At 44.1% G+C, this 26,321-nt stretch overlaps 2 protein-coding genes and 2 long non-coding RNA genes across 4 annotated transcripts; 2 read left to right on the forward strand and 2 right to left on the reverse strand.

Annotated features, from left to right (window-relative positions):
* Positions 1 to 332: 332 nt before the first annotated feature.
* LOC122534611 (formin-like protein 5) lies at positions 333 to 6,476 on the reverse strand. The gene is made up of 9 exons (XM_043665427.1): positions 5,988 to 6,476; positions 5,011 to 5,419; positions 3,784 to 3,953; positions 2,442 to 3,702; positions 2,241 to 2,362; positions 1,879 to 2,163; positions 1,248 to 1,785; positions 895 to 1,151; positions 333 to 831 (listed from the first exon to the last, which is right to left on the reverse strand). Exons 1-9 carry the CDS (start codon positions 6,474 to 6,476, stop codon positions 685 to 687), a joined length of 3,678 nt encoding a protein of 1,225 aa, XP_043521362.1. The 3' UTR covers positions 333 to 684.
* Positions 3,953 to 5,064, forward strand: LOC122534626. Its single transcript, XR_006307945.1, has 3 exons — positions 3,953 to 4,786; positions 4,862 to 4,901; positions 4,977 to 5,064. It is a non-coding gene; the product is annotated as an uncharacterized LOC122534626 (long non-coding RNA).
* Positions 6,477 to 6,622: 146 nt separating the features above from the next.
* LOC122534625 lies at positions 6,623 to 7,403 on the forward strand. Its single transcript, XR_006307944.1, has 2 exons — positions 6,623 to 6,714; positions 6,892 to 7,403. It is a non-coding gene; the product is annotated as an uncharacterized LOC122534625 (long non-coding RNA).
* An 8,140-nt stretch (positions 7,404 to 15,543) lies between these two features.
* On the reverse strand, positions 15,544 to 25,714 carry LOC122534610 (hemicentin-2). Its single transcript, XM_043665426.1, has 7 exons — positions 23,609 to 25,714; positions 19,888 to 21,349; positions 17,832 to 19,075; positions 17,575 to 17,743; positions 17,318 to 17,496; positions 16,554 to 16,829; positions 15,544 to 15,704 (listed from the first exon to the last, which is right to left on the reverse strand). The coding sequence occupies exons 1-7, from the start codon at positions 23,826 to 23,828 to the stop codon at positions 15,544 to 15,546; spliced, it is 3,711 nt and encodes a 1,236-aa protein (XP_043521361.1). The 5' UTR covers positions 23,829 to 25,714.
* Between the last annotated feature and the right edge of the window lie 607 nt (positions 25,715 to 26,321).

Raw genomic sequence — 26,321 nt, forward strand, 5'->3', positions numbered from 1 at the left:
GTTTTTCCCCTTCTTTTCTCTCCTTCTTTTTTTTCTTACGTTTTAGGATGCGATAATTAACGCGCGTGATAGCACGATTCGTACAATGATGCGATTAATCTATTAACTATTCTTAAATGTTAATCTCTGTTTTCGCTTTACTTGAAGGTTCTGTATCGTCGCTACTAATTGCAGTGGAAAAGAAAAATATACGCAAACGCACACGTATTTGACACCAAAAAAAAAAAAAAAAAAAAAAAAAAGTTGAAAAATTGAAAAAATTATCACGAAAAAACTTCCATTACACCCTTCCACCGGAGAATCGGATTTTCGGAAACAAAGGAGAACGAAGATTCATGTAAAAAGTTATATGTTTATTAGAATTACTCGAATTCTTCATTCGCGGAACAATCGTATTTACAAATTAGACGCAAACTTAACGAGAAGCCTACGTACAGTTTTATAACAAATTCATATCGACGAATATATCTATGCGACAGCAATCGTTATTTCGTTTAGTTTAACGAAATTAGTGCCGTAAAGAGTTAGGACGGACCGAACGGAACGAACGATCGATCCGATAAACTATTTTTTATTTGTGACAACCAGACTATCCTCGCTCGAATACTTGTTGTTCTCGTTCGATTAATGCACATTCGTTGACGTGTGTACGTATCGATATGTCCACGGTATCGACTTTTAAATCTACTTTCGTGAGAGCTTCTGAAGGCGTGCTTTCAATCCTGTGGCGCTTATTTTCCGTTTTTCCACTTTCGTTTTACTTTCGTATTTCTTTCTCATTTCTTCGATTCGTTCCTTTCGCATTCGTTGTTGCTCCTTTTTCCAGATATCCTACGAAATCCGTTATATAAGTATGAGGAAATTCGAGAGGATAAAGTATGATGGATGATGTACTTTGAAGTCCTGACAGAAACCAAGCCAAAAAATGAAGAACGAGTTCGGATCGACTGCGTCTAGGTTCTTCGAGCCTTTGGGCGTGTATTGATAAAATTGCATCACAGCCTTGAATTTGTTCTTCGCATCCAATAAAGCCTCTTGCTCGTTTGCCAATTCTGCAGCCGCCTCGCGGAAAACCGAATCCATCTTTTCTTTGAACAGTCCTGACTGTTTGGAATCCGTATTGGCGATGATTTCACACTTGTCGATACAAACTGCAATATAAATAGAATACCAAAGGTAGAGAAAACAACAACTTCCATATAGAATTTCGAAAGAAAGGAGAGATGAACATTTATTAAAATTCTTACCACGAAGTTTCGTTTTTAATCTTTCTAACTCGGCCGAAATATTCTCGAAATTAATCGTGGATGCCGCTTCTATGTCTGCTGGTTCCGGAATCGGCAACGGCAGTGGTTCCTCAAAGTTGTGATCCTTCTCTTGTGCTAATCTTGCTCTGACAACGTAATGCAGCAAGGTGACACCAGGTACATTCGACTTTACGTCCTTCAATTTCTCTAGAATCTCAAGGCCAAACCCGTCAGCTTGGCCTCGCGTCCTGTTTCCACCGTTCATGTAGTTGCCGAGCGTGAGAATTAACGCCATCACTTTCTTCAGAGATCTGGAGTTCCGGAGGAAATCGCAGGTGCTTCGTAAGTTCGTCAACTTCGATGAAACGGACGAGATCGTATCTTGAAATTCGGTTTGAAACATCAGACACGCTATCCTCTCGGAAAAATGATCTATACCGGCAAGTTTCTTCACGAAGATCTCTGGTCGATCCAGAGGAACGTCCGGATTGCTCTCCTCGAAAGCCTTTATCTCCTCCAGTTCTTTCTGCGTCGGCAACTGCAACAAAATTAAGTCGAAGAACGTTCACTTTGTTGTATGAAATCTAAAATTTTTTAACGACCCGCTTTCGTCATTTTCAAGAATGCTTACTATGTTATAAATCTGCTGTAACGCCTCCAGGCTAACAACACTGGTGTCCAAATTGTAAACCGCGTTCTCAACCTCGCTAAAGTCCACGTGCAAGCTTTTCTCCAGAATACCAACGGACTTGGATCGTTTCGAGTCGAGGATCTTTGCTGGCTGTATCTTAGACGGTTTCGAAGCCTCGTCCGCTTTTTTGACCGGCTTTCTGGCGGTCACCTGACGAGAAAACAGGTCTGCGAACTCTTTCATGTCCAGATTTTTCTCTTCCTCTAACTCCGCCCATAGTGGAATCTGTTAAGATCACACGATTAATAATCATCCTTAACGATCTTTTTTTTTTTTTTTTTTTTTTTTCACATTAAATCAACCTGCGCGGCCGAATCTGAAGCGTCGACGGAACCATGCTCTGTTGGTATTGCAGGCATCAAAATCCTGGTCCAGTAGAGTGGTTTCATAGGAACCTCGGGACAGAGCGGCTCTTTCCTCATGCCTAGAGTAAGAACATCGTTCCGATCACCGCAAAATCGACACCGTGTTTAATAAACAAGTCCTGCTGTTCTGTTACTCACACGCTCTGCTGGCTGGATTCCAACCTCCAACCGGAGGTGTGGGTAACGGAGTAGGTTGTTGCAGCGTTCCTTGAGCTCCTGGCGGAGGCGGAGGAGGAATCGCCATAGATGGTGGTGGCGGTGGTGGAAGCGGTGGTCCACCGGGAATATCTCCCATTCCAGCTGGTGGCGGAGGCGGAGGTGGCGGTACGCCTATCATAGGTGTCGGAGGTGGTGGAGGAGGTGGCGGCGGCGCTCCTCCGGACACTGAACCGATCGAGGACGTTGAAGCAGGAGGGGGCGGCGGAGGTGGAGGAGGAGGAGGAGGAGGAATCGGAGGACCTGCGTGTAGTCCAGTGATGGAGGATGCCGAGGATAGAGATGAAGGTGGAAATGGAGGTGGAGGAGGCGGTGGCGGTATTAAATTGAAGAGGGCTGTTTGCGTCGGCGGCGGAGGGGGAGGGGGTGGAGGAGGCGGAGGCGGAGGCGCAGGTGGTGCAGAACTTGTTTGCCTTCCGATTGAGGGTGCAGGGGACGGAGGTGGCGGAGGTGGCGGAGGAGCGGGTGGTGCTACGTGCATCTCATCTGTCGCTGATTGTAAGATCGGCGGAGGTAAGGGCGGAGGTGGCGGGGGCGGTGGGATTGTCGGTAACGAAGTTATACTGCGTTGAGACGAGAACGATTGTGTTGGAGTGCTGCAGGCGGGTAATGGAGGTGGGGGTGGAATGGAGTAAGATGGTTGAGAGATAGAGGCTACATTGCTTTGAGAACGATGATTTAAGAAAGGCGAGTGTGGCGGCGGAGGTGGAGGTGGTGGTGGAGGTGATGCACTCGTATATGCAGGAGTGGAAGAAACTTGCTGTAGCGGTGGTGAAACAGGCGTAGTTAGAGTCGATGGTAATCGAGTAACTCCTGCCGCGTTTTCGGCAGCTTTCGTGTCCTTCGAAACACTTGTGTCCGATGTCGAAGTGCTACTCGAAGATTGCTCTTGAGAGTTCGTTGAATCTCGAACGATAGCCCTCTCCGAAGGCGAACCGAATGTTTCGGAAGATTTAACTTTCGACAAATCCTCGGAACATGTTTCTGGGAGAGCCGTCGTGGGAGATGTCTGCGTGGATTTACCTTGAGTAGGTTTATCCGCATTTTTGGCAAGTTCGCGAAGTCGTTCGAGTTCCCGTCTCAGTGTTTCCTTTTCCGAATCTCGTTGGTCTCTCGAAGAAACTTCTTCTTCGACTGGACTAACCGATATCGATGGCGTGTCTCTGCATTGAGATTGATCTTCCTGAAACAAAAGAGCCCATTCGTTTATTTCAGCTTTAAATGCTCGATCTTTGATACCCAGTAGAACGAACAGACGTCTTACTGTAAGCTCCTTGTTCTGCGTGACACTGTCAAGCGTAATCGATCCAATAATACCATCTGATACGAGTCTGGAATATATTCTAGCCACAAATTGTTCAACTTCGGCTTCCGTCAATATCGATTTCAACTGTTCTGGCAGAGCTGAGGTTAACGTACCAATGATTCTTCGTTCTAAAAGATCAAAACACTCTTAAGTATTTTCCTGCTCCTTCCTATTAGACGTTCACGGTCTCTTTCATGCAATCTCACCCGATCATTCGTTTCAAAATCAAGCAAAACTCGAAGAAACGAGACAATCATCGAACCTGTGCAATTCTCACTGATCGAGCGCGACTTTATGATAACTTCGTTTTTGGCTTCGATGCCGTTCCGGCCTTCGTCCGGCATTGGCGGCTGCTCTTATTTGCACGTGACTTTGGAGTTTTCCGATCGCAAGATCACGACATAACAAACGGATTTCCGCGACAACTCAACGACGAAATTCGTATTCGTCGTCGTCGTCGTCTACGCTCGTAATTTGGTAAACGTCGCACGATAAGTAAACTCTGACTGTCTTGTTAACCTTTGACAGCTTCGAGATAACTGCCAATCGTATAGTCAAACAGTTCGTTTTTAACTAAAACATGGTTCATTCCATGGTCAAAACGATCTTGAAGTTCCCAATTATTCAAAAGAAACACCACCTTGATAGTTCGACCAACCAACGCCATGTTGAATAGGTCGCTATGAATTTTTTACGACGTCTTGACGAATTTCACTCGCAAAATGAGAACGTAATCATCGCTCGCCGTTGAAATCCGGCCCCACCGCGAAACACGAGCGCGACACATGGCGAAATTACGCCTCTCCGATAAATTTTATCTCGCTTCTTATCGAAGCGGAACACCTATTACTACTATTCTTAGTTCTGTCTCGTTATTGGCGCTTCGCGAGTGTCTCGGCAAACAAGCTTTACGATTGCCTTCGTTTCCTGGTTGGGAAACTAAACAGGAGAGCATTTTAAAGTACTTACGCGATATTATTTTTACAAACGACTCAATTACCGTTATGTAATTAATATGATACTTTGTTATTCGCAGCAAGCTTGTATAAAGGAACATCTACTAGACATGTGTCGAAGTGAATATTTTTTAATCATTGGACCGCGCAGTTTGAAACATCTTGTACCTTGGTTTCTTTAATTTTCATATCGAGGTCACGTTCGAGGAAAGATACGGAGCACGCTCACCTAAAAGCGGGGACATGGGAGATGGTTGGACCTCGTGATTCCTCGAGATGAACGCCGATGGCGCCGGGGCTGTTTCCTCTTTCGTGGCATTCGTTGCACTGATCAATTCATCAGGATCAGTAAACACGCTATCGCTCGACGATTTCTGACTAGGCGGCATCGAAATCTCAGCCACGACTGTGCACTTGTTGGCCAACAACCACGAATCCGTGACCAGAAGCGTAGGTTCTTGTTTTTGTATTTGATTCGTTGCCGGTATCAATAACGTTCCCGATGATTCTTCCTTCACCTTTGTTCCCTTCGACTCGGTCAGTTCTATCGATTTTCGAGATCCATCTTCCTTTTCTTTCTCGTGTTTTTCCTGATTGCGTGACTTCTTCTCCGATGACTCTGATACAATTGGCCCGATCTATTTGATAGAAATATATAATACGAATTTTTTCCAACAGACACATTTTTTACTTTAGAATCATACGTCTTTTTGTAAAAAATCGATTGAAACTCCAAGCCATTTAAATATTAAGGTTAGGAGAATATTTATCGATAGCATGATTGAAATATTATCAGTAATCGGGTAACTAAAGAATTAATTTCAAGTCCCAAACCAATTGATCTTGTCTGTTTATATTCTTCGTTTTATCGGCAGGATATTTGCAAAGTGACATATAGCATGTTATTGAAGTGTGTGAATCATCGTGGCTAGTATTCTAGTCAGTTTCAATTGTCAAAAACATAGCAACGTTACCAATATACGTCTTTCAACCGATTTCACGCGTCATCCGATAGATTACCATTAAACTTTCAATCGATCGATCGACCCAGAGAAATTTTAGTTACTCCAAACTCTAAGAATCAATTATTCAACGCCTTATCCTGTAAGGGTGGAGTCATTGGGAACAAAAATTGACGTACCATCCCGAAGCAACAAAACATGATAGAATCTCTGTTCTCCGTTCAAAGTTTCCTCTAAAACTGACCTTTCTCTCGGTAGAACCAGGTGGTTTCGGTGCTTGCCTCTTGTGAGGCAATCGCTTTTCCGGTCCAGCTTTCTGACACTCTTCCACATTCTTAGCAGGTGTTTCTCCTGTTTCGGCCGTTTCTTCGTCATCGCCAGTGTCGGTCGCGTCGTCGAGACCATCCCCTATGGATCCTGGCGTGCTCGCAGTCCCATCTACAGTTCCTTTGCTCTTCTTTCCCTTCTTCTTGGCTTCGCTTTGCAGATTACCCATGACAGGGTCGCGCGGCGACGCTTCCTGTGCCGCGAGACCGTCAGGGCAGACGGAGGCGGTGGCTGGCCCGGCGGCTGGTGCAGCGGCTGCGGCTGCAACGTTGGTGAATGCAGCCCCGACGTTCCCGGCATAAAACGCTCTGAATGTGTTAACACAGAAGCGGGCGATGTCGCGCAGCTTTGGCCTGATTTGCCGTGGCGAGGCCGCGGCTGCGCCCTCATACGCCCCTGTCTCCATTCCGACCTCGGTCGATACCAACAGCGATCTGCCTCCTCCGCAACAGTCACCGGTGTCCTCGAGCGCGAACACGCGTGTTTGTGTACGCTGTTACTCGCGTTAGTCGCGAGTTGGTTGTAACTGCCAGAGAGATCCTCTCGATCAGTGTTTCTTGGGGATGTCGAGATGTGTTCCTGTTCCACGGAAAATATTGTCGTCGTTTTTTTTTATAGTGATTGACAACAAATCCGGAAGAGAGGTAAGAGATTCGCGGTTTTCCCTTCGAGAGAGATTCAATTATTCGATTCGTAATTTCATGCGTGTGATCAATGATATTTCCGGCTTGAGAAGTCAACGTTCTAACTTTGCAAGTAACCATCGACTGTTCTCTCTTATTGTTGTTGCTGTCACTGTGCTACACCGCTGACACGGATAGATAAGCCGCTTCGGAGAAATATCAGAGTCATGAATATCGAAGAGTGTTCAAACAACCGACGATATGTCAACTTTCTTGAACGAAACACTCGCACCGACTCGACCATGAACATTCAATACAGTATTCTGGACTGATCGAACAGGTAAGAAGAAATTTAAACGTCCCACATGACACGTTAACTCTCTTCGTCGAAACACTCGCACCAGCTCGACCTTGAACATTCAATACAGTACGGTATTCTGGACCGATCGAACAATTCTTGTCGCCAGGTAACAAGAAACTTAATATAGATTTTCAAATTCAAAACTTGCTCGTGTCATTTTTTTTTCTTTTCTATATTTTTTCTATAATTTGTATTAGCTTTAATCTCAAGATAGATTTATAATTCCATCTTATTTTTATTGGAATCCTTCGGACCCAATGTTTGATCATACTCGCACCGGTTCGATTCTAAACATTACAAAAACAATAAAGTATTTTGGATTGATCGAGCAGTTCTTCTCGCCAGGTAAGAAGAAACAGGTAAAAAAAATCTGACATGTTTTAACAACTTTGTCGAGTAATTTTTGACTAGTTTTTTTTTTTAACTAATTTTCAATAATTGCGATGCACTTCTGATCGAGAGCTTTTTCTCGTGCATCACTTGGACATAAAAGTTAGATTCAGAAAGAACAAACACACGTTCAATGGAAATACAGAAAGATATGGAGCAATCAGTTGTTTTTGAACTTACTGTCTTTGTACTTGGAGATCACGTAACAACAGACTAAGGGCCATCACTCACTTGAATACTACCGCACTTTAATGATACTGCACCACTATATCAACGTGTTTTATATGTATTTCAAATGTAGATGTATCCACCTGGCCGCAACAGCGCAGCATCCAGCATCTGTATCCCCTCGGCAGCAGCGATATTCTCAGTAAAAATGTTTTCTTGATTAGATGATGGTCGCATGCTAATTGCGTGTTGCTAATAGCGAAGCAATTAGTTTCACAGATGAGGTCAGTTGTTTGTAACATTTGTAACGTTTGTAACGCGAAAAATTAATAGAATTATTATATATTATATACATTATACAGTGTTATTATAATTATTTTATTTAATCTACAATCTATGTTTTCACCGGTATGCTATTATGTATTTTTGTAGACTTCTCAAGATATACGTATGTATTTCATTTCTTTCTCTGTATGATACGGCATTTGCTCGTCAGAATTTAAATAAATAAAAAATAAATAAATAATTATTTCTATATATTATATATTGTTATTATAATTAGCAGATATAAAAATATAGTAATATTTGAATAAATGAATAAAGTTAAAACTAAAATATTGAGATCAATTATATATATATTTAATGTTATATTATGTTATATATGATTGATCTTGTTTTTTAGTCTAGTTTATTTATGTTTATTCATGTATTATTACATTTTTATTACTTTATTGTACTTGTATTCGAATGCAATTATAAAACAATCTATGTGCAGGCTGGTCACTGCATGCATATTTTCATCTTTGTCAAGTAGCAATACTATTAGAATCAATTCTCCAGATACTTTGACATTTTATATTGATATTCTTTACTTTATGTATATATATATATACCACAAATAAGGTACTTTTTCGTAAGATATTCTTAAGTTAAACAGATAAAGTCAATAATTAGATAAATAGAACATTAAATAAAGGATTTCGTGTCTGAGAGTCCGAAATATCGACTAGGAAAACATTTATTGGATTTTTAACACACATTATGCTCTAATAACGGTGAGTTGGAAAACCCCAAGTAAAATAACACAAAAACAAACTGAAATGAATTCTGTTACAGTGTTGTCAATTGCAAATAAGAAACTAATATCTGAAACTGTTCCATTTTATATTATGTATGTGTCAGAAAAAAATTCGTGTTTTACAAATTCATCGATAGGTATTTTCACGTATATTTATTATAATTTTAAATTTTAAATTCTACGAAGATATTAATACACATTTTAAATATATAATTATTTATACTTCATTATTTTTAAAAGTAATTCTTGACAAACTAAATTTTCAATTACTTTCTAAAATTGTTTTGGACTATGATTCCGAATCAATGGCTCTCAATCGAGTTGAAATTTAAAGGATGTGAGAAGACTCTAAAAACAAAATATTAGCTTTGAAAATTCATCTGCCTGGGAAATAAATCCTTCAATTTTATAAAACCTACTACATGTAAGGTAAGGACAAGTAAATAGCAGCGTCTAGAATTTAGACTAAACAAACCGTATATAACTCAATAAGAATGTAATACATTCATATATATAAATATGTATCGGTTTGGTTCGGCAAAAATACAAGTCTCCAACCGGGAACATTACCATGTTGTCCTTATCTAATTTTTATTTTTCCATTTTTGTTGTTTTTTTATACGCTAGATATTGTAAAATTATTTTTCGAACCTTCTTAATCTCCAAAGATTTTATTTATTTATTTGAAGTCTGTTCACATTCTTAGTGCTTTTAAATAATGATCTTTAAACATCTTGACCATTTGGAACAATATTCTTATTTTGTACGGAGATTCAATTGGAAAGTAATTTCGAAAGGCCCTAGTAATGGATCGACATGAAGGGTTACCAGAGGAGCAACAAGAAACTCAAATGTAAAATTTTAGCTTCGCCTAGTTTTCAAGTTATATAATAGAAAATTTTCGCTAAAATACATTGAATTTTACGTATACAACGATAAAAATTCGAGAAATTCATTGTCTAACCCTTATATACAAAGTTCAAAATGGCGACAAAAATCGTACAGCAATTTTAAGATGTCATTGAAAAAAGAAAAAATTTGAATTTTCAAGACCATGGTGGATCCAGTCATGAATAAAATTCTCAATGTTTTAAAGGCGTTTGAATTTTTATAATTTTTAAAAGTGCCTTTAATTAAAAACATTTTTATTTTCTTACCTGTTATACAATGTAAAAATATCTTTAAAAGAACGATTTCAGAGAAGTAAGTAAAGTAAAAGTTTTATATAATACTTCAAATAAGGTCAAATAAATTATTACGATTTTTTTACGAAGTTATAGTAGTTTAAAGTATTGACAATTCTGTATCAGTGTGTGTTCTGTTATGCATTAACATTGAGCATGTTAAAACAAATTTAAAAAGTTTGAAAAATCAAATATTAAATTTATAAAAAACTAATATCTTCATTAACGATGCAAAGCTGATTCAGTGAAAACGATTTGTATTTGCTAGAACACTGATAGTAACACAATCATAAAGTTTGTTTTAGAAAGCCTAAATTCCAAAATTTTGTGTTCTACGTGCAACTATTCAATAAAATATTATTTATGTTAAAATTCCAATTTTGTTCCTTATTGTATGATAAAACTTATATTTTTTCTAATTATTCTTTATTATTTATTATTTTAAATAAATTTGTTCAAATTACCCAAGTGCGAGTATTCGATACTTTGGTAATGGAATCGGATCGGATCGAATAATCCTAATTGAATTCGAACGAATGCCCGAGATAATAAACAATTGTGCAATCTGCCTATTTCTTTAGTTTAATCATTTCATCGTCTTATCTTGACGGACAGAACAGTGACAAAAATGTGGCAATTATGTCAAACTTTTAGGATTATTATGATTTCGTCAGGAAATCCTAAACTTATATTCCTTTAATTTTGTTTTTATTTTGTTCGCGATAACGAAGACAATCGGAAAAAAGCAAGCGGATAAAAATGGGAATGAATAATATATTTTGGATTCGCATAAAATTTCAGTAAAGTATGCCAAAATATATTATTAAATCTTGATAAAATTATTCATAACTTTATACATATTTTATATTAACTCTCGCTTAACTGTAATAGATATCCCTATTGTTTTAACATGAAATTTAATCATTTTAATAATCGTTTCGTTCCGAAAAAAAGTTTCCTTAGATTAAATGATCAAATCAAAATGGTTATTGAAATGATTAAACTTTAATTTTTGTGCTCCATGGATTATAAATTCCATGAGTCAAAAATATAAGTTTCATTTGAAAAATCTTGAAATGTTACAAAAATAATATTTTCTTCATTAAAAAAAAATATAGCAGATATTTTTACGTTTCATTTAAATGTCGTATACTCTATAAAATTTAAAAGATCTCGAGAAATTCAGTATTATGCGAAAAGTTTTCTATTCAAAGTAGCACGAGAAATCGTAAAGAAAAGATAGTAAAAATCCATTAGAAAATGATATACACATATCTATGAAAGATCACACACTATTACCAAATTCAGATTCATTTACTATATATATATACATATATATGTATGTCTGCAATAAAGTGTCACCGCATTCAATTGAAAAAAATAAATAATTTTCAATGCGCAAATGATACAATACTGTCTATATTTTTTTATTTTAATTTTTATCGTCGATAACACTAGTGTAATAATACTTACCTAAGTCGATACAGAAAGATGTGATGCGAAAATAATAAGAGACTCAGGTGATTTCCAAAGTGTGAGGCATGAAAAAGCATTGGATGTCCGGTTTATCCTAGTCAATGATCCTTGTCCTTAGTCCACATACCAGTGATATATGGCAAACAGCATCAACGCGGAGACAACGTTGGTCTGGTGCAGTGTTGTTAAGGCGACAGCCTTAATCCGGCATAAACAGCGATACTGTTTTGCATACCGGTGCAAAACGCGCAAGCTCGTGCAGTCAGGATGAGAGACGTGAGACGTGACGTGTTCTCGAAGGATTATCGATATGTTCGTGCATGTATTCGATGGCAATTGGGATGACTCTATACACTATGCAAGCCTTTAGATCACTTATTCGCCTTGAGGTAATAATTTGATTAAAGCTGATGGACATTTAATAAACGTTAAGTTTGTCGTTTTATTGTTTATTTTATATCGCAACATAAAATTTGTACAAATAATAATTCGTAATAATATCGTAACTATAATGGACGATAATTGATATATATGTATATGTGTCGATCGATATATATCAATTTCAAATTTGCACACGGCAGTGTATCTGTGGTGTGCACGCAACCACGCGTAACAATCACTTCAACCGACATTCGGTACGGCAGTGTATCTGTGGTGTGCACGCAACCACGCGTAACAATCACTTCAACCGACATTCGGTACGGCAGAGACCTGTTTCACAACACGAAAATTTTCATGTCGAGCGCGTGTCTTATTGCGATGTGCTTCCATTTTCGGAAGCAATAAAATATTTGGTCGGTCGGTTGATCGGTGTGTCATGAAGAGGAAGAACGGTGACTTTCCATCGCTTCCGGAGACGATGTAGTGGTCCAAGTTTCGAGGAACGGTCGAGATTTCACTACGAGATATTTTTTGTTTGTTCGCAAATTGTCGCGACATGTATCCAAGATATACGATTTAGAAAATGAAATGTCACCGTATATGGAATATCCGATTAAAATGTGAGAAAAAGTCGTATTAATAACAAATAAAGGAAACATCGTCCCGTGGTCGATAAAAAAGGTCGCCCGTTCTCCCAAACGATAAGAAAGAAATCATCTTCGTATCTCGGCGAAGAAATGAGATCACAATTCGAAAGGAACGAACGCGTATAATCCAGCTGGTCCTTTTTCTTTCCTCTCTATTTTCCACCCTTTCTCTATTTCTCTATATCTCTGCAGTCTCCCTAATAGCGCGCGTATATTTGACACGAGTACGAGAACACGAATTGAAACGATTTTTCAGCGAACGTAGGCGGTGTTCGCAAGAGCGGTAGAAAAATAACAACTTCAACGAAGGTCGCTACGTATGTGAGATTTCTAAACGCGCCGCGTTAATACTAGGAAACTAAAGGGACGCACGACAGATGCGCGAGCCAAGTAATATTCTTTCAACGTTAAAAGCGTAGCTGCTATCGTTAGTTCGGGTTGAAACCGCGTTACACCATCTGCGGTGTTCTAACGCAAGACACGAGAACGTATAACCGGGCATCCGAGCATGTTCCACTTTCTCTTCGATTAATCGTCTTTCTCCCCCTCGTTTTCATTCGTAGAGAATACACGAAACGAAAGGGGAACGAGGCTCTCGGAATTCTTTGAAATCTCTCGGGGCCCTGTGCTACCACCACCGTGTCTCACCTCGTTAAGTACTGAGATACGTTTATCGTTATTTACAACAGACGAGCGCTCGAGTTTCAGCCAGGCGCGTGCGTTTTTCTCTTCATCGACCAAAACGCGATCAATTCTCGATTTTGAAAACGCGCGCGTATCGCCAACGAGTCGCTTCGAATGTTAGACATATTGCTTAAGTTATTAAGCGCGTTACGGCGCAGTCGAGTTGTTACAGTAGGTACATTTACAGAAAAACATCATCCCCGATCGCGGGAACCGCGGGGATCGTCACATGTATTGACGGCATCGTCCACGATATAAAAGTACAAAATGCGTAAACGCGTCGGAACTCGAACGTGTTGACATTTTCCATTAACCCTTTGCGCTTTCGTTGCACTAACTCGCAATACTAGCAATTCGAATTGTCAACTGTGCTGATATAAATATTGTACGCTCTGATTACATAATATTATTTGAAGATAACATGTATATATTTTCACAATGTATCAAACATTGATGATTTTGACGATATTGTCAAATATAAATGTATACATAAATATATTTAAGAAAGGTGAAATCCAATGATTCTTGACCATGATAAACAAACGATCCTGAATTTGATCTAGCAAATTCCGTCTATAATTATCGAGTTGTTGCAAAGAAATGTGAAAATAGTTTCCGAGAGTGCAAAGGGTTAAAAACCGCGAGATACGTTCGGGCCTCGACGTTCCACGTTCTTATACGAGCTTTTTTTCTTTACTGTTGCTTCTCGAAAAGGTTTATGGCCTCTTATGGCATCGCGTCAGCCTTTATGCGAGACTCTTCTCTCTCTCTCTCTCTCTCTCTCTCTCTCTCTCTCTCTCTCTCTCTCTCTCTCTCTCTCTCTCTCTCTCTCTCTCTCTCTAATCACTCATTCTCTCTCTCTCTTTCTCTCTCTCTCTCAAAACTCAATCATCTGTCTTCGTCGCGGCTTGTACTTACATACTACTTAAATATAATACACATCGAACGATACATCGGTCGGCGAAAAACAAATTTTCATTTGCCTCCGTTTAAACGATCAGCTGCCCTCTTCAAATTTCACAATTGTTCCGACAAAATGATCACTCGTAACGTTTGGATCCCATCGTTGTCCACGAATTCGTCGGCTTTCTGCGAGGATTCCCCGTCTATTAGCGGGTTCCTTGATGGCCCGTGCTCGCAGCCTTCCGCTTCCGCTCTTATCTCTTCCGGCGCTCGGTTATTGCACTCCTCGGCGTTTTCTTGTTTCCCGTTCGTGTCTGCTTTTCCCATCGCGGACACCGCGACCGTAGTCGTCGACGTTGTCACGGTAGTCGTGGTGACCCTAGTCGTTGGGAGACTCGACGTTCCCTCGAAACCCGAAAACGCTGTCACCGCCCGAACAGTGAAGGGAAAATTGCAACAGGTCTCCGAGTATCTGTCGGGACTCTCGGCCGTGGCAGTGCCGTGATCGCGATCGTTTCTAGCCAGGGCGAGCTTCGACAAACGTCCTAAAGTACGTGCTCTAGCTTCGCAGTTTTCTTGTAATTGAAACGACGAGACGTACCTCGAGACGTGCGAATTCGACGATTCGATTCCCTCGAGATCGCGATTGAAAGCTTTCAACGTGGCTCTCGCGTCCGAACGGTCGACTTTGTGGCGGGATTCAAGCGAATCGAAGGAAGTTGACTTCATTGGCTTTGTCAGATTAACGACGGACAGCGTTTCGCAGGAATCGGGTCGTGATGCTGCGTCTCTCCTTTCTTGTCCAATCATCGGCGACGTTATACTGATCAGAGGCAGGTTGGCAGTGGACGTGACGGGGAACGTATTCGCGGCACCCGGTGTTACGTTCGCCCGGCTGGTTTGTCCTGGAATCTCTGGTACCGGATCCAGTTGTCCGACACACTCGAATCTTCGAGGCGACAGCATCCCGGAAGCGACGGTGTTCATTCCAGACAGAAATCTTGGTGACCTCATGCCAGCCCTTAAGGAAGATGAGTCCGATTCGGTGATACCTAACAGTCCAGACTTGTCGATACGTCGAATCGTCGGTGATGCTCCGTCTGAATCATCGTACGATCTTCCGCGTGGATGCTGACTGCGTCGCATGCCGGAGTACGGATCGCCGGCGTATGGTAGCGAATTGGCCGCGGTGTACGATTCTCGATAAGAAAATCGTACAGGGGGTACGGGATAGCTGGGAGTTGCGGTGGGATTTTCGGCGATGGTTATCGTCATCACGGTTGTAGTAACTGGCATTGAGGTGCATGCCACAACGTTGGACGAGGAGAAGGTGGTCGGTGAAGCCGTGACGATGGCGTTCCACGGTGATATCGTCAGCGGCTGTAATGGGGGTGGTGGCGGAGGAGGCGGCGGTGGTGGTGATTCCACGGGGTTTTCGATCACTATCTCCATCCTATGGTGGAGAGGATCGCGCGAATGGTCCACCGGATGATACGTGGCACCACCGGTGGGAACTGCCTCCTGCTATAGCCACGTGGTGCGAGTGGTGCTTCCGGCTCGCGAGCCGGTAGGCAGATCTCAAACAATTATCTCGCGAATGATACGCCGTCCTCGGCTGTTCGGGGTTGAGTAACCCGACTCGAGGCTCTCGTCGTACGACAGGCTGACCTGCTGAGGTGGCTTCGCATCCTCGTCGTAGTTCTCCTGATATGGTAGACCGGACACGTCGTACGGTGAATCTGTCGGACAAACAATCGACAAGTTGGGTCGTTCAGAATGTGAAAACAAAAGAACGTGGCCGTGGCGGCGATGTACGTGCCCGGAGAACGAGAGAGGGATGTGAAAAGAGAGAGGATGCTGCGGTGGATAGCGAAAGCCTCGAGCATCGTCCCGAAAACTTTGTACGGCGATAAAAGAAGCTCCAGGGAATTGCAAACGTGTTGAATTCTAGTTATGGCCGAGGTGAAATCGTTCCGATGTTTAAAGGTAATTCGAGAACGTCTTCATTGAAATAATTGTGATCGTTCCGTCCGTGTTAGAATTCGCGGCACGTGTCTTAGAAACTCTGGACCATCCCTACTGTTTCGAAGGCAGTTTAAAACTGTCCCTTTATGTTCGATACGTGGCCGCATAGGCACGTCAACACGTAAAATAATTCCTTAACGAGAAAGAGAAATAAAATCGGCGATCAACAACGGGTCGGAATTCTAATATCCGGAAACTCGCGAGACTGGCGTACCGCTTCGGCAATTCCGCCAAGTTCGTACGATCGGCTATTAAGCCTGTCACGACTGTCGAAAACACCTTGAAACATTTTTCGATTCGAATAACGTTCGGAGGGCGATTCCAACTTTCCGTATAACTAAATTGCTCGAGAACTTGCGACAGATAGAATTGAATGCTCATCGCTGGATGGGTGGTGGGTCGATCGTGGAACGTCGGCTAAGGGTGGATGAAACGGGGATGAAACGAAGCGAGAGGAGGAGAAAAGGGTCGAGGAAGCGGTGATGGGGGAGGAGGTGAAACGGGGTGGAAGGATAGGGCAGCGGAAACGGGAGAGTTCGACTAAACTAAAGAATAGTACTCACCGACGTGTTTTTGAGACTTTACGACGGTGGCGAATGGTTCCGAGCAAAACTGCTGTCGACTTAGATTATGGCTCTCCCGGTAATCCTCCCTCTGTGGAAGGTAATGAGGGTGGGTTGGGTAATCCGACTCGGTGGTTGCGTAGCCGGCCAGATCGTAAGGCTGGCCAACACCGTTCGCGGCCGCTGATTTCATCTGCCAGATGGAGTCTTGCGAGTTTACCGAGCCACCGTTATTTGAGTTCGAGTAACTGTTGTCCATGTAGCCCATGTTGACGCCTGTCGTCAACAAAAGTGCATCGATTAACATTTATTAGCGAAATCCAGAATAAAAATTCGTCCTGTTTACGACGACTCGGGAAGAGATAATTGTTGACTGACAATAACGTTTTCGAGTTTAGAAGAGACGGCGCGTTTTGGTATTCCAAATACAAAGTTAAGAAAAGAAAAAGCACAAGATACAAAAGTAAGAAACGAGCGTTGTTATTTTTACACTATGATAATTGTTTGCCGCGTGAGTTATCTTTGCTCCTTATATGAAAAAGTAAGTAACGTGCAAGAAAATTGCAATTCGCAACATCGCAACGGGAATAATCGTTATAGTTGTAGAAAAAGTACGGCCATAGGAAGCTAGAGCTCGTTAAACCGCTCTACTTTATACCGTATTTTTTTCCACCTGCGAGATACGACTTGTACACCCCGACAAACTTTCTCCAGAATTATTGCCAACGACATTGTGAACGTCTTCGGAAGAAACAAGTCCTTACCATTGATGTTGTGGTTTGGTTGATGGTATCCGTAGCCAGGTTGCGAGTACGCCGGGGTCTTGGAATCCTCCATAGCTAGCGCGTGATCCAAACTGTGTTCGAGGGCTTTGTTCTCCGCGTAGTAAGGTGGTGGTGCCTGGCTCTGTTGTCCGTTTCCGGCGACCAGGCTCGGTCGAACCCTATACAAGTAAACAACATCGAAATCTCATTCGAGGACCGTGTATAGATAGAACTCTCCTCGAACCGTTTGAACTTACGCGTTCGAATCCATTTCGTAGTCCTTGGCCTTGGTAACGTGCTTTCGTCGACACCGACAAAAGAGCAATAACAGCGCGGCGAACAGCAAGAACACGGCGCCGCTGACCACCAGGGCAATCAAGGTTGGCGTTGCAAGCGCCCCAGCTTGAGCGATGTACGAAGGACCGACTGTAACAAACGAAATATCGTTCGAAGTGGCGTTCGATTACGATAAGAAATTTTCAATCGGTAGAAAGAGATATGCTAAGATAATTACTTTCAGCCTCCGCGTATTCGCCACATTTTTGTCGATCCGCCTTCAAGCAAAGTCTAACCCTGAGCCTGGGTTCGGTGGTATCGAGAGCGTCCAGGTCATCCAAAACGCCTTCCCTCTGAGTCGAGGCGCTTCCGAGTACCTCGAGAGGCCACTCGTCTAAAATCCTCCACTGCGACTCATCCGTGGAAGAAGACGGCCCGTCATTCTTCTCGATCGACGCGACCAACGAGAGGCAAGTGGCACCTACACTGATCGCAAGCATTCCACTCTCTGGATCGTAGCTAATCCTCAACGGCGACGGGATTTTTGCGACAGCGGTCGTCGCAGTTACCTCGTCCGAATAGTCCGAGTGATTTTTCGTGTTATACACTTTGACCTTGAACGTGTACGTCTGATGTTGTTCCAGGTTGGTCACATTACATGGATTGGATCGACGGCAATCTGATTCGAGCCACTGACCAGCCGGTGGTCTGGGAACGGCGCAGTCTGGTGCTACAATTTCGTCACCACCTGGTACTCTACGGTAGGAGACGAAATACTTGGTGATGGGCAGTCCCCCGTCAAAACCGAGCTCCCAGAGCAAGGCTACGTGTGTCGGACCAACGTCCATCGCCGTGATGTTGACGGGCCTTTCTGGCGCGCCTTTCGGTTGCAGTCTGATGGTCGAAGTGATGCTACCTTGAGCGTTTGCCGCTCTGCAACTGTAATCCCCGTAATCCAACTCTCGAATGTTAGTTATCTTGAGTACGGACGTGTATACGTCGTAGTTGTCGCTGCTTGTGGAAATCTCGTAGTGGCCGTCACTCGAAGATCCTTGCAAACTTGCCGTATTGGTGCCGAAACTCCACTGGAACTCGGGTTTCGGCCACGCTTGCACTTTGCACGCCACCTCGGCCGTCTCTCTTAAATTATACGCGACTTTCCCGTGCTGGTGCAGGGCGATAGGCTCGTGCTCCACCTTCAACATCATCGTCGACTCGACCTTCTTGACCTCATTCACGAACACGCAGGTGTATTTGCCCCGATCGCTGGCCACGATCTCGTCTGTCTGTGGTCGAGCATGGCCCAGGAAGCTCAGCGTCGAATTCACGGTGATTACGTTCCCGTGACCCTCCGACGCTGTTGTAGTCACCTTGTAGAGTCTCTCGTCCGCGGTTAACTCTTGATCGTCCTTCAACCATCGAACACTCGGTCGAGGTTTGCCCTGCGCCACGCAAGACACTTGAAACGATGACTCGCCGACCCTGTGAACCATACATTTCCCAGTTTACATTTTTTCGTTGAAAAATTGTGGTTTTGCAAAGTAACGTTCGTCGAATGGGAGAATTTTAGAAATAGACAATCAAAACGATATGACCGGACATTCCTTTCACAACTTCTTACGTCGTTCATACGTATCTTAATCGTTATATCAGAAGTAACGTAGGCACATGTGTGCGATCGCAGTACGTTTAATTGTCCTCTCTGTCGTTAAAAATATAAGAAAATGCTGGGGAGATGGGTTGAATGATCTCGCGTGATGGCCGAGAGAAGGTAATTCCTGTGTATTTTTAGCGGCAAAGAAGGTAATTAAGTATTCTGTTTCTGGTCGACAACTCTTTATTATTCGTTATATCCCGTGTAATTGCGATCCCGTCATGAGATATACGAAGATGAATTTTTTGCCAAGGGAAAAAGGGAATGGCCGACTTCGCGCATTTCTTTCTCGCCTCCCACCTTTTTACGAAATTTTCCGCTCTGATCACGGTTAACGGTTTCTGGATTATTTGTGAATTAATATAGCCGTCAGTATTTTAAGATGTTCCCCAACTTCTTCGCGACTTTTAAACCGTAAACTCTTAATCCCAGCTTAAAGTAGACCGACCCAATTTTCAAGCCGCATATAACGTGGCGAATGGCTGGCTGATAACATCTGAACTTTTGTCCGTCTTCTTGATAGCCCCGAATACAAAACGGTCGAGGAAAAACAAAAACGTGAAAAGGATCGGGAATGAGAAGAAGAAGAAGAAGAAGAAGAAGAAGAAGAAGAAAATTCCAAGCAAAACCGAATACTCACTTCCTGGTAACGTGTGGCTGCAACTTGGTAAGTATTTTAGGCGGTTGATTCACAGTCAGATTAACGGACGCGGCCTCCCCGTTGCCGATCTCGTTGGTGGCATGGCACTTGTACGTTCCCTCGCTGCCCAAATGAACCGAGTCGATCTCATATCTCGGACCGGCGTTCTCCGAAGTTATCGATATTGTTCCAGACTCTCCCTCTTTCCACCATTTGTACCTGGGCTCTGGATAGCCAGCCGGACTGGCCATACAGGTAAGAATAACTCTCGATCCTTCGACGGCGACTGGAGAGTCCGGCGTAACTCTTGCCGGTCCCGGTTTGTGCCTGACTCGAACGGTCAACCGAGCGGTGGCAGAGTAGTTTCGCCTATCGCCGCCAGAAGGATAGATGGTGTTCACCGCGCGACAGGTATAATTTCCGGCGTGATCGGCGGTGACGCGACTCAGTCGAAGGATCGAGCCAAGTTGTCGAAAATCTGGTCGACCGTCGCGCAACCACTCGATCACCGTTGGCGGAGGATTCGCTGTCACGTTACAGTGCACGGTTACCGTGTCCTCGACCTCGGCGATTCTGAGAGAATCGCCCTCTATCGAGACGGTCGGTGGATAAAGAACGTCCAGCAGGAGGGAACTCTCGCCTCTTTTCCCCAATCCGTTGTCCGCCTGACAGGTGTATTTGCCGGCATCTTGAATGGTGACCCTTCGCATGGTATGCTGAAAGCTAGTGGCCACGAAACTTCCGTCTCGCCACCATCGTACCATCCCAACAGCTGGTTTGGAGTCGACGTGACACTCGAGATTCGCAGTTCCATTTACCTCGACCTTCAGAGGGTTTTCGGGGCCCACGGTGACCCGAGGAAAGTAGTTGACGTCGAGAGTTATCGTGGCGTTCAACGTTTCACCGTCGCGCATAGCTCGATTCCTCACCACGCAACGAAAAGTCGCTCTGTCGTCCTCTTTCTTCGGCTCGACCGACAACGTCCTACCAGAGTGAAGAACAGACGTTTCGTTGCCTCGGTACCATCTGACTTCTGGCTCGGGGCTGCCACCGTTTGTATTGCACTGTAATTCGAGTTTCTGACCCTCGGTTGCAGACGCGGAGGTCGGCGAGATGGTCGGTGGCCCCGGCGCTCTGAGCACGGTCAAAGTGATGAATTTCCGATGCAGGTCGTGCCCCGTGCCGCTCGCTTTCACACGGCATTCGTATTTGCCGTTGTCTCTCTCGTACGAGACGTTTCTTATCTGAAGATCGTATCGACCTTCCTCCAGGTTCATGAACACCTTATACTGAGGTGATAACGCGAGATTGTCGATCGCCGCGTTATCGTGATTGTCGTTGGTGTGCGTCAACCAGAAACACGTTACGTTCTCCCTTGGCGGGGAGAAACGGCACTGCAGCTGTACCGTCGACCCCTCGTGCGTGTCCATCTGCGTCTCTTCGACGCGACCCTGCGCCGCTGCTGAAACACATCGAAATGAACCATATCGTTAGAACTGGCGCTTCTATATTTCGTCTCATCGCTAGACGCTTGTTTTTTTTTTTCATCGCGTTGTATGCATATATTTGCTATAGTCCGTTATATGCTAATATTCCACGTTGCACGATTTATACGATTCGATTTTGGTTGGCCAAAGCATACGCGGCAATCGTTCTGCAATTTTAGCTGTCGCTTATGTGTGTATATATATACATATATATGTTCACATATATGTACATATATAATGTTTACATACTGGGAAACGATAGACGCGACGGCCAAACGATCCGTCGATCCTGCCTCATCATTGGGTCGTGTAACGGTAAAGTCACCGGTTTGACTTCTCGCTGATATCGCGAGACTTCTCTTTCTTCTTCCTTCCTTTCTCCTCGTTCACGACTTTAACCCCACCAACCTAGCTCTTTCGTTCCCTCGTTCGTTCGTTTCGTTCGTTCGTTCGTTCGTTCGTTCGTTCCAAAGGAATCGTCCCCCTTCCTCCTCTACCCACTTTAACCGTGCCATCTTGCGTCTCTTTTCAACATTCCTCCCTCACCTTTACGTGTCCCGTCCAGTTCCCTCTCGCCGCTCAGCCCATCTTTTCTCTACCTATGCACGAGTCTATATTTACGTCTGCTTGTCTCTCTATAAATCCATCCGCGCCGTTCTATCTCCCTTCGTTGCCTCTATTCCCCATCTTAGCTATTCATCGACCCGTCATAGTTTACGTTTTCCCTGCCAACCCTCCCCGCGTTTCTCGCCATGACTTGTTTACTTTTCGATAGCACCGTTTTCTTGCTCGCGTGCCATCGGGTAGACGTTCGATTTCTTCTATCGGGACACTGGCTAATACGTGTACGTGTTTTCATATCTTTACGAGCACGCGTGGAACGTACTCGAGCGTGTATATTCGGCATATCATCGAAAAATCGATCGAAACGCCGTTGTCGAATGAATCGTAACGAGCTGCTATCGGTACGTCAACGGTTACCAGACATATGTAGGTATATTATACTGCACGGTGAAGAAGTAGCTGCGAGGCGAACAGTGGCGTTAACGTGCTGCTCGTATACATGGAGACACCTGTGGCGGCAACTCGGCTACGTCACGAAGCCTAATATCATCGCTCGGTATTTCTCCAGCGGGAAGCTGCCTAAGCGAATCGCATTCTGCATACTCGACGAATTTACCACGAGTCCACTGTCCACGCAGCTTCGTCAAATTTGCCTTTACGGTGTGAAATACGAATAAATACAGAGGTCTATTCATAAAAAAGATTCAACACATCGTGTTTTTCGTTACTTTCACGAACGAACTCGTACGTTGACGAATAATAACCAGGTAACATGCTAGACACGATACTATTGTTTGCAACTGTTGAGCAACAAATCCTATGTTTGTACATAAGCGCAACTATTCGTCAACATCTTATCACAGTGGACGTGACATTAGAGCTGATTCTATAATATGATCTATAAAACAATGCCGTATTAATAATCTCTTGCGCTGGCAACTGGTTCGCGGACCATAACGAGTGACCGAACCGTATATAATAATTCGTCGCTTTCCTTTTCTTTCGAACTCGTCGGTATATTACTGGACAGAAATGATTAAGAAGTAATAAACTTATCATTTGTTTTGCCTGGGTTACATTTAAATATTACTTAAAACTGAGAAAATGTTGCAATCTGAGACAAAAAATTCTCGACGTGCGTGGCACGTCATTCCAGCGCAAGAGGTTAACCGTTTGTCTTCCGTTATTTTTTGGCGCAAATTTTTGCTATTTATTACTCTATGTATCAATGTTTGAAATTCTCTAAAAAAAAAAAAAAAAAAAAAGAAATAGAAGCCTAATCCATGGCCAATTATCGAATCACAGCGTATTTGGATTTATGCTTGAGGATTAAAATCGCGCGCAAAGTTTTCATTGGTCGGAGGAGGCGAAAGGAGGCCTTCTCGGCCTCGAGCGCGGCCCAGAACGGGTTTTTAAAAGGACGCGCAACGAAACTCGTTGCAAACTACGACATACCGACACTGTACGTCGCGAGAGTCGCGACGCCATGCAAGAGTACTCGTTTTAAGCGTTTTCTTCATCGAACAAAAAATTGTTTCGTCATCCACGATGACACGTTGAATGCGGCCTTCTTTCTTTTTTTTCTTTTTGTTTTTTCCTCAACGAAGAGAAATTAGACTCGACAAGCTTTTCGGCCTACGAACTTTCTGTCTCCGAGGACATATACTCACCAGGATGCAGAAGCAGCAAGGTAACGGCGACAATCGTCATGGTGCTTGGCACTCGGATCCTATCCATTCTGTCGGTAAAATGAATTCCACGAACGGAACGGAACGACGAGAGACACAAATTGAGCGGCTCCATTCGAGCTGGAGGACAGAGTTTCGTGTTGCAGCGGCGACTTTCACCCAGAATCGACAACAGTGCGCGAGTTTTGCCAGCATGCGGCATCGGTGATCGTATCGATCTCCTCGATCGCGTTGGTCAAACAACCATCAAACAACCCACTGCACGCATAACTCGATGTTTGTTCTATTCGATCACTCGTTTCACTCTTGCACTTCCTTTCCGCACTGTTTCTCTCGCCCTTCGTCGAAATCGTTAAAACAAAAACGACGACAAGCTTCATCGGTCGCGATTCTTCCCAGACGATCGCGACCTCTTCGTGTGCGATCGATGTTTCCAAACGAGCTACGACTACCTGGACAGTAGATCCACGCGAATTGTTTCACGATCCACTGACTCAAGCGAGTATCCTCCCATCGTCTCGTATCTCCGACGCTTGAACGCACGGCGGTTTCTTAGTCGAGGCTGTATTTCTCAACAGTGGCACGATCGTTGCAGCAGGTTCGCCAAGAACGGCGAGGCTCGCACGGTGATTCCCATCGCGAGCATCCGTCTGTTCGCGAAACAGACGAAATAGGAAGGTTTGCGCGCGATTTCAAAACGCCACGTTGCAACCGTCCGGCCTTAAGGCATTCCTTTGTTCCGCCGGTGAGACTCGCAGGTATTGCATGCAGGTTTTTCGCGCACTGACTTCGGTATCGCCTCGGTATCTCCGTTCAACCGCTCCAATCTGGGATACTCGATCCTCTGCCTGTGTACTTTGTTCTTCTGTTTCGCACTTTCCCTGGTCGTTTTCGCGAGACGGTCGGTCGATGCAAAAATAGCGAGGGACGAGAAAAGGAGGGAAACCGGACGAAAATAAATCGAAAAATATGTCAAGATAGGGAAAGTTTACGACGAAGAGAATGTAGAACTTGTACAACATAAAGGAAAAGAATATCGTTCAGTCTTGGATGTTACGATACTTGGAGTAAGAACACTACACTGGTAATGTATCCAAAGGGACAACATTAAAAAATTCCAATAGCGATGAACGTTAACACAAACACACTGAACGAGGGTCGCGCGACGACTGAGCTTGGGGTCGCGTACCATCGGCGCTACCCCCCACCGGTCGTCTTCTCCCCGTACGCCGCGTCTCCCACTACAGTTTGGTGCGCGCGTAGCGCAGCGCGCAACGTACAACCGGTCGGCTACGAACTACGATGCACGGCCGTCGTTCTTTCATATGTATATGTATGTACGTATACGACAATGGTGTCGGCGCGGTGGCAATGATGGTAATGGTGGTGGTGACGATGATGCTGGCGATGGTAGCGATGGTGGCAGCGACTGGACGGAAGACGAACGACGAGCGACGAACGAACGCGTTTGACAAGGATGGAGAAAAGTAGCAGCGTTGAAGAAAGAAAGAAGGAGAGTGAGAAAGAGTGAGAGAGAGAGAGAGAGGGAAGAACGGGGAGAAAAAAAAAGAAAGGAAACGCGTAGGGTATGGTATGATGAAGACGAGGTAGAAGAGGGTAAAACCGTTGAGGGGGAGAGAAAGGATAGTGGTTAGAAAAGATAAAACGCGCGAGAATAGCTTGCCCCCACCGACCTATGCGGCAGGTGGTTCTTACCGCCGTGGGCTAGGCCCATGGGACTACCAAACTTTCGCGCGGTCGTCTGTCGTCGAGCTTCTTCATCGGCAAACTTGTTATCGACCCCCGTGCAATTTTTTTCCTCTTCTGAAAGAACCACTAAGAACAACGTTCAAAGACTGAAGAATTTAACGAAGATAAACGTACTATCTACGGATCAGTTTCGCGGCTGCATTTTACAAGAATTTTAGCGAGAGGGTACGTTTAAAAAGTTGGCCGAGAGAAGGCTTCCCTCGATCTTTCGCTTGCGACCGATGGTTTTTCGACGGTCGAAGGACACCTCAGTGCAGCAGGTGTCCGTTTCTCGACGATCGCGCCCTTCCGCTCCATCCATTTCGTTACCTGCCTCCTACTTTCGGCCAGCTGCTCGTTTCAACTCCGGGAATTCTCTATTTTTCTAGAAATAAATATTCCCATCGTTGAAGATACACGCGGGCTCGCGTTTGCCAACTCTGCGTGCACACGTTCATTTAGATAGAAACCGTGAGAGAAGAACAGAACGCGGTCGATGTGGAAGGCGCGTGGAGGGTGAAAAAGTGCACGACATGAAATCGAAGACGGGTCTCGAGGACGAAAGACGGGTCCCGAAGGAAGCAGGTCTCGAGCTCGGTTGGAAGGTGGCTAACTCAATCGAGGGGAAACGTTGGTCGCTCGTTGATCGGTTCTTGGAAAAATCGACCAAGCACTATTGGCAGACGACCAGGGCAAAGTTTGCGCGCAGAACGTGTTGGAAATGCGCTTAATTAAATGGTAACGATTCTCGTTCGCGGCCCGTTAACGAACCTTCCATCCCGCGACACCGAGAGAAACGGTCAGCGGGATAAGCCCAGCAAAATCGTCGAAATAATTGCGGCCACGATAATTGCGCCTCGATTCGAGTGAATCCTGGTGGCCCGCGTCAGCCCCGCGTCCTTTCCAACTTTTGACCCATCGATTAAAAGCGCGTGATTAAACGCTG

This window comes from Frieseomelitta varia, unplaced genomic scaffold (assembly GCF_011392965.1).
Source record: "Frieseomelitta varia isolate USP_RPSP 00005682 unplaced genomic scaffold, Fvar_1.2 scaffold_62, whole genome shotgun sequence".
Taxonomy (NCBI): Eukaryota; Metazoa; Arthropoda; class Insecta; order Hymenoptera; family Apidae; genus Frieseomelitta; species Frieseomelitta varia.

What these genes read in the sequence shown, in the direction of transcription:
- LOC122534611 (XM_043665427.1), bottom strand. Translation starts at nt 6,476, where the DNA reads ATGGAGACAGGGGCGTATGAGGGCGCAGCCGCGGCCTCGCCACGGCAA. An exon ending in CGCAGAACAAGGAGCTTACA is followed by an intron (nt 3,703 to 3,783) that starts GTAAGACGTCTG and finishes CTTTTGTTTCAG; the next exon opens with GAAGATCAATCTCAATGCAG. An exon ending in CTTCAGATTCGGCCGCGCAG is followed by an intron (nt 2,164 to 2,240) that starts GTTGATTTAATG and finishes TGATCTTAACAG; the next exon opens with ATTCCACTATGGGCGGAGTT.
- LOC122534610 (XM_043665426.1), bottom strand. Translation starts at nt 23,828, where the DNA reads ATGCCGCATGCTGGCAAAACTCGCGCACTGTTGTCGATTCTGGGTGAA. An exon ending in CAGCCACACGTTACCAGGAA is followed by an intron (nt 19,076 to 19,887) that starts GTGAGTATTCGG and finishes TATGGTTCACAG; the next exon opens with GGTCGGCGAGTCATCGTTTC. An exon ending in TACGAAATGGATTCGAACGC is followed by an intron (nt 17,497 to 17,574) that starts GTAAGTTCAAAC and finishes TTACTTGTATAG; the next exon opens with GGTTCGACCGAGCCTGGTCG.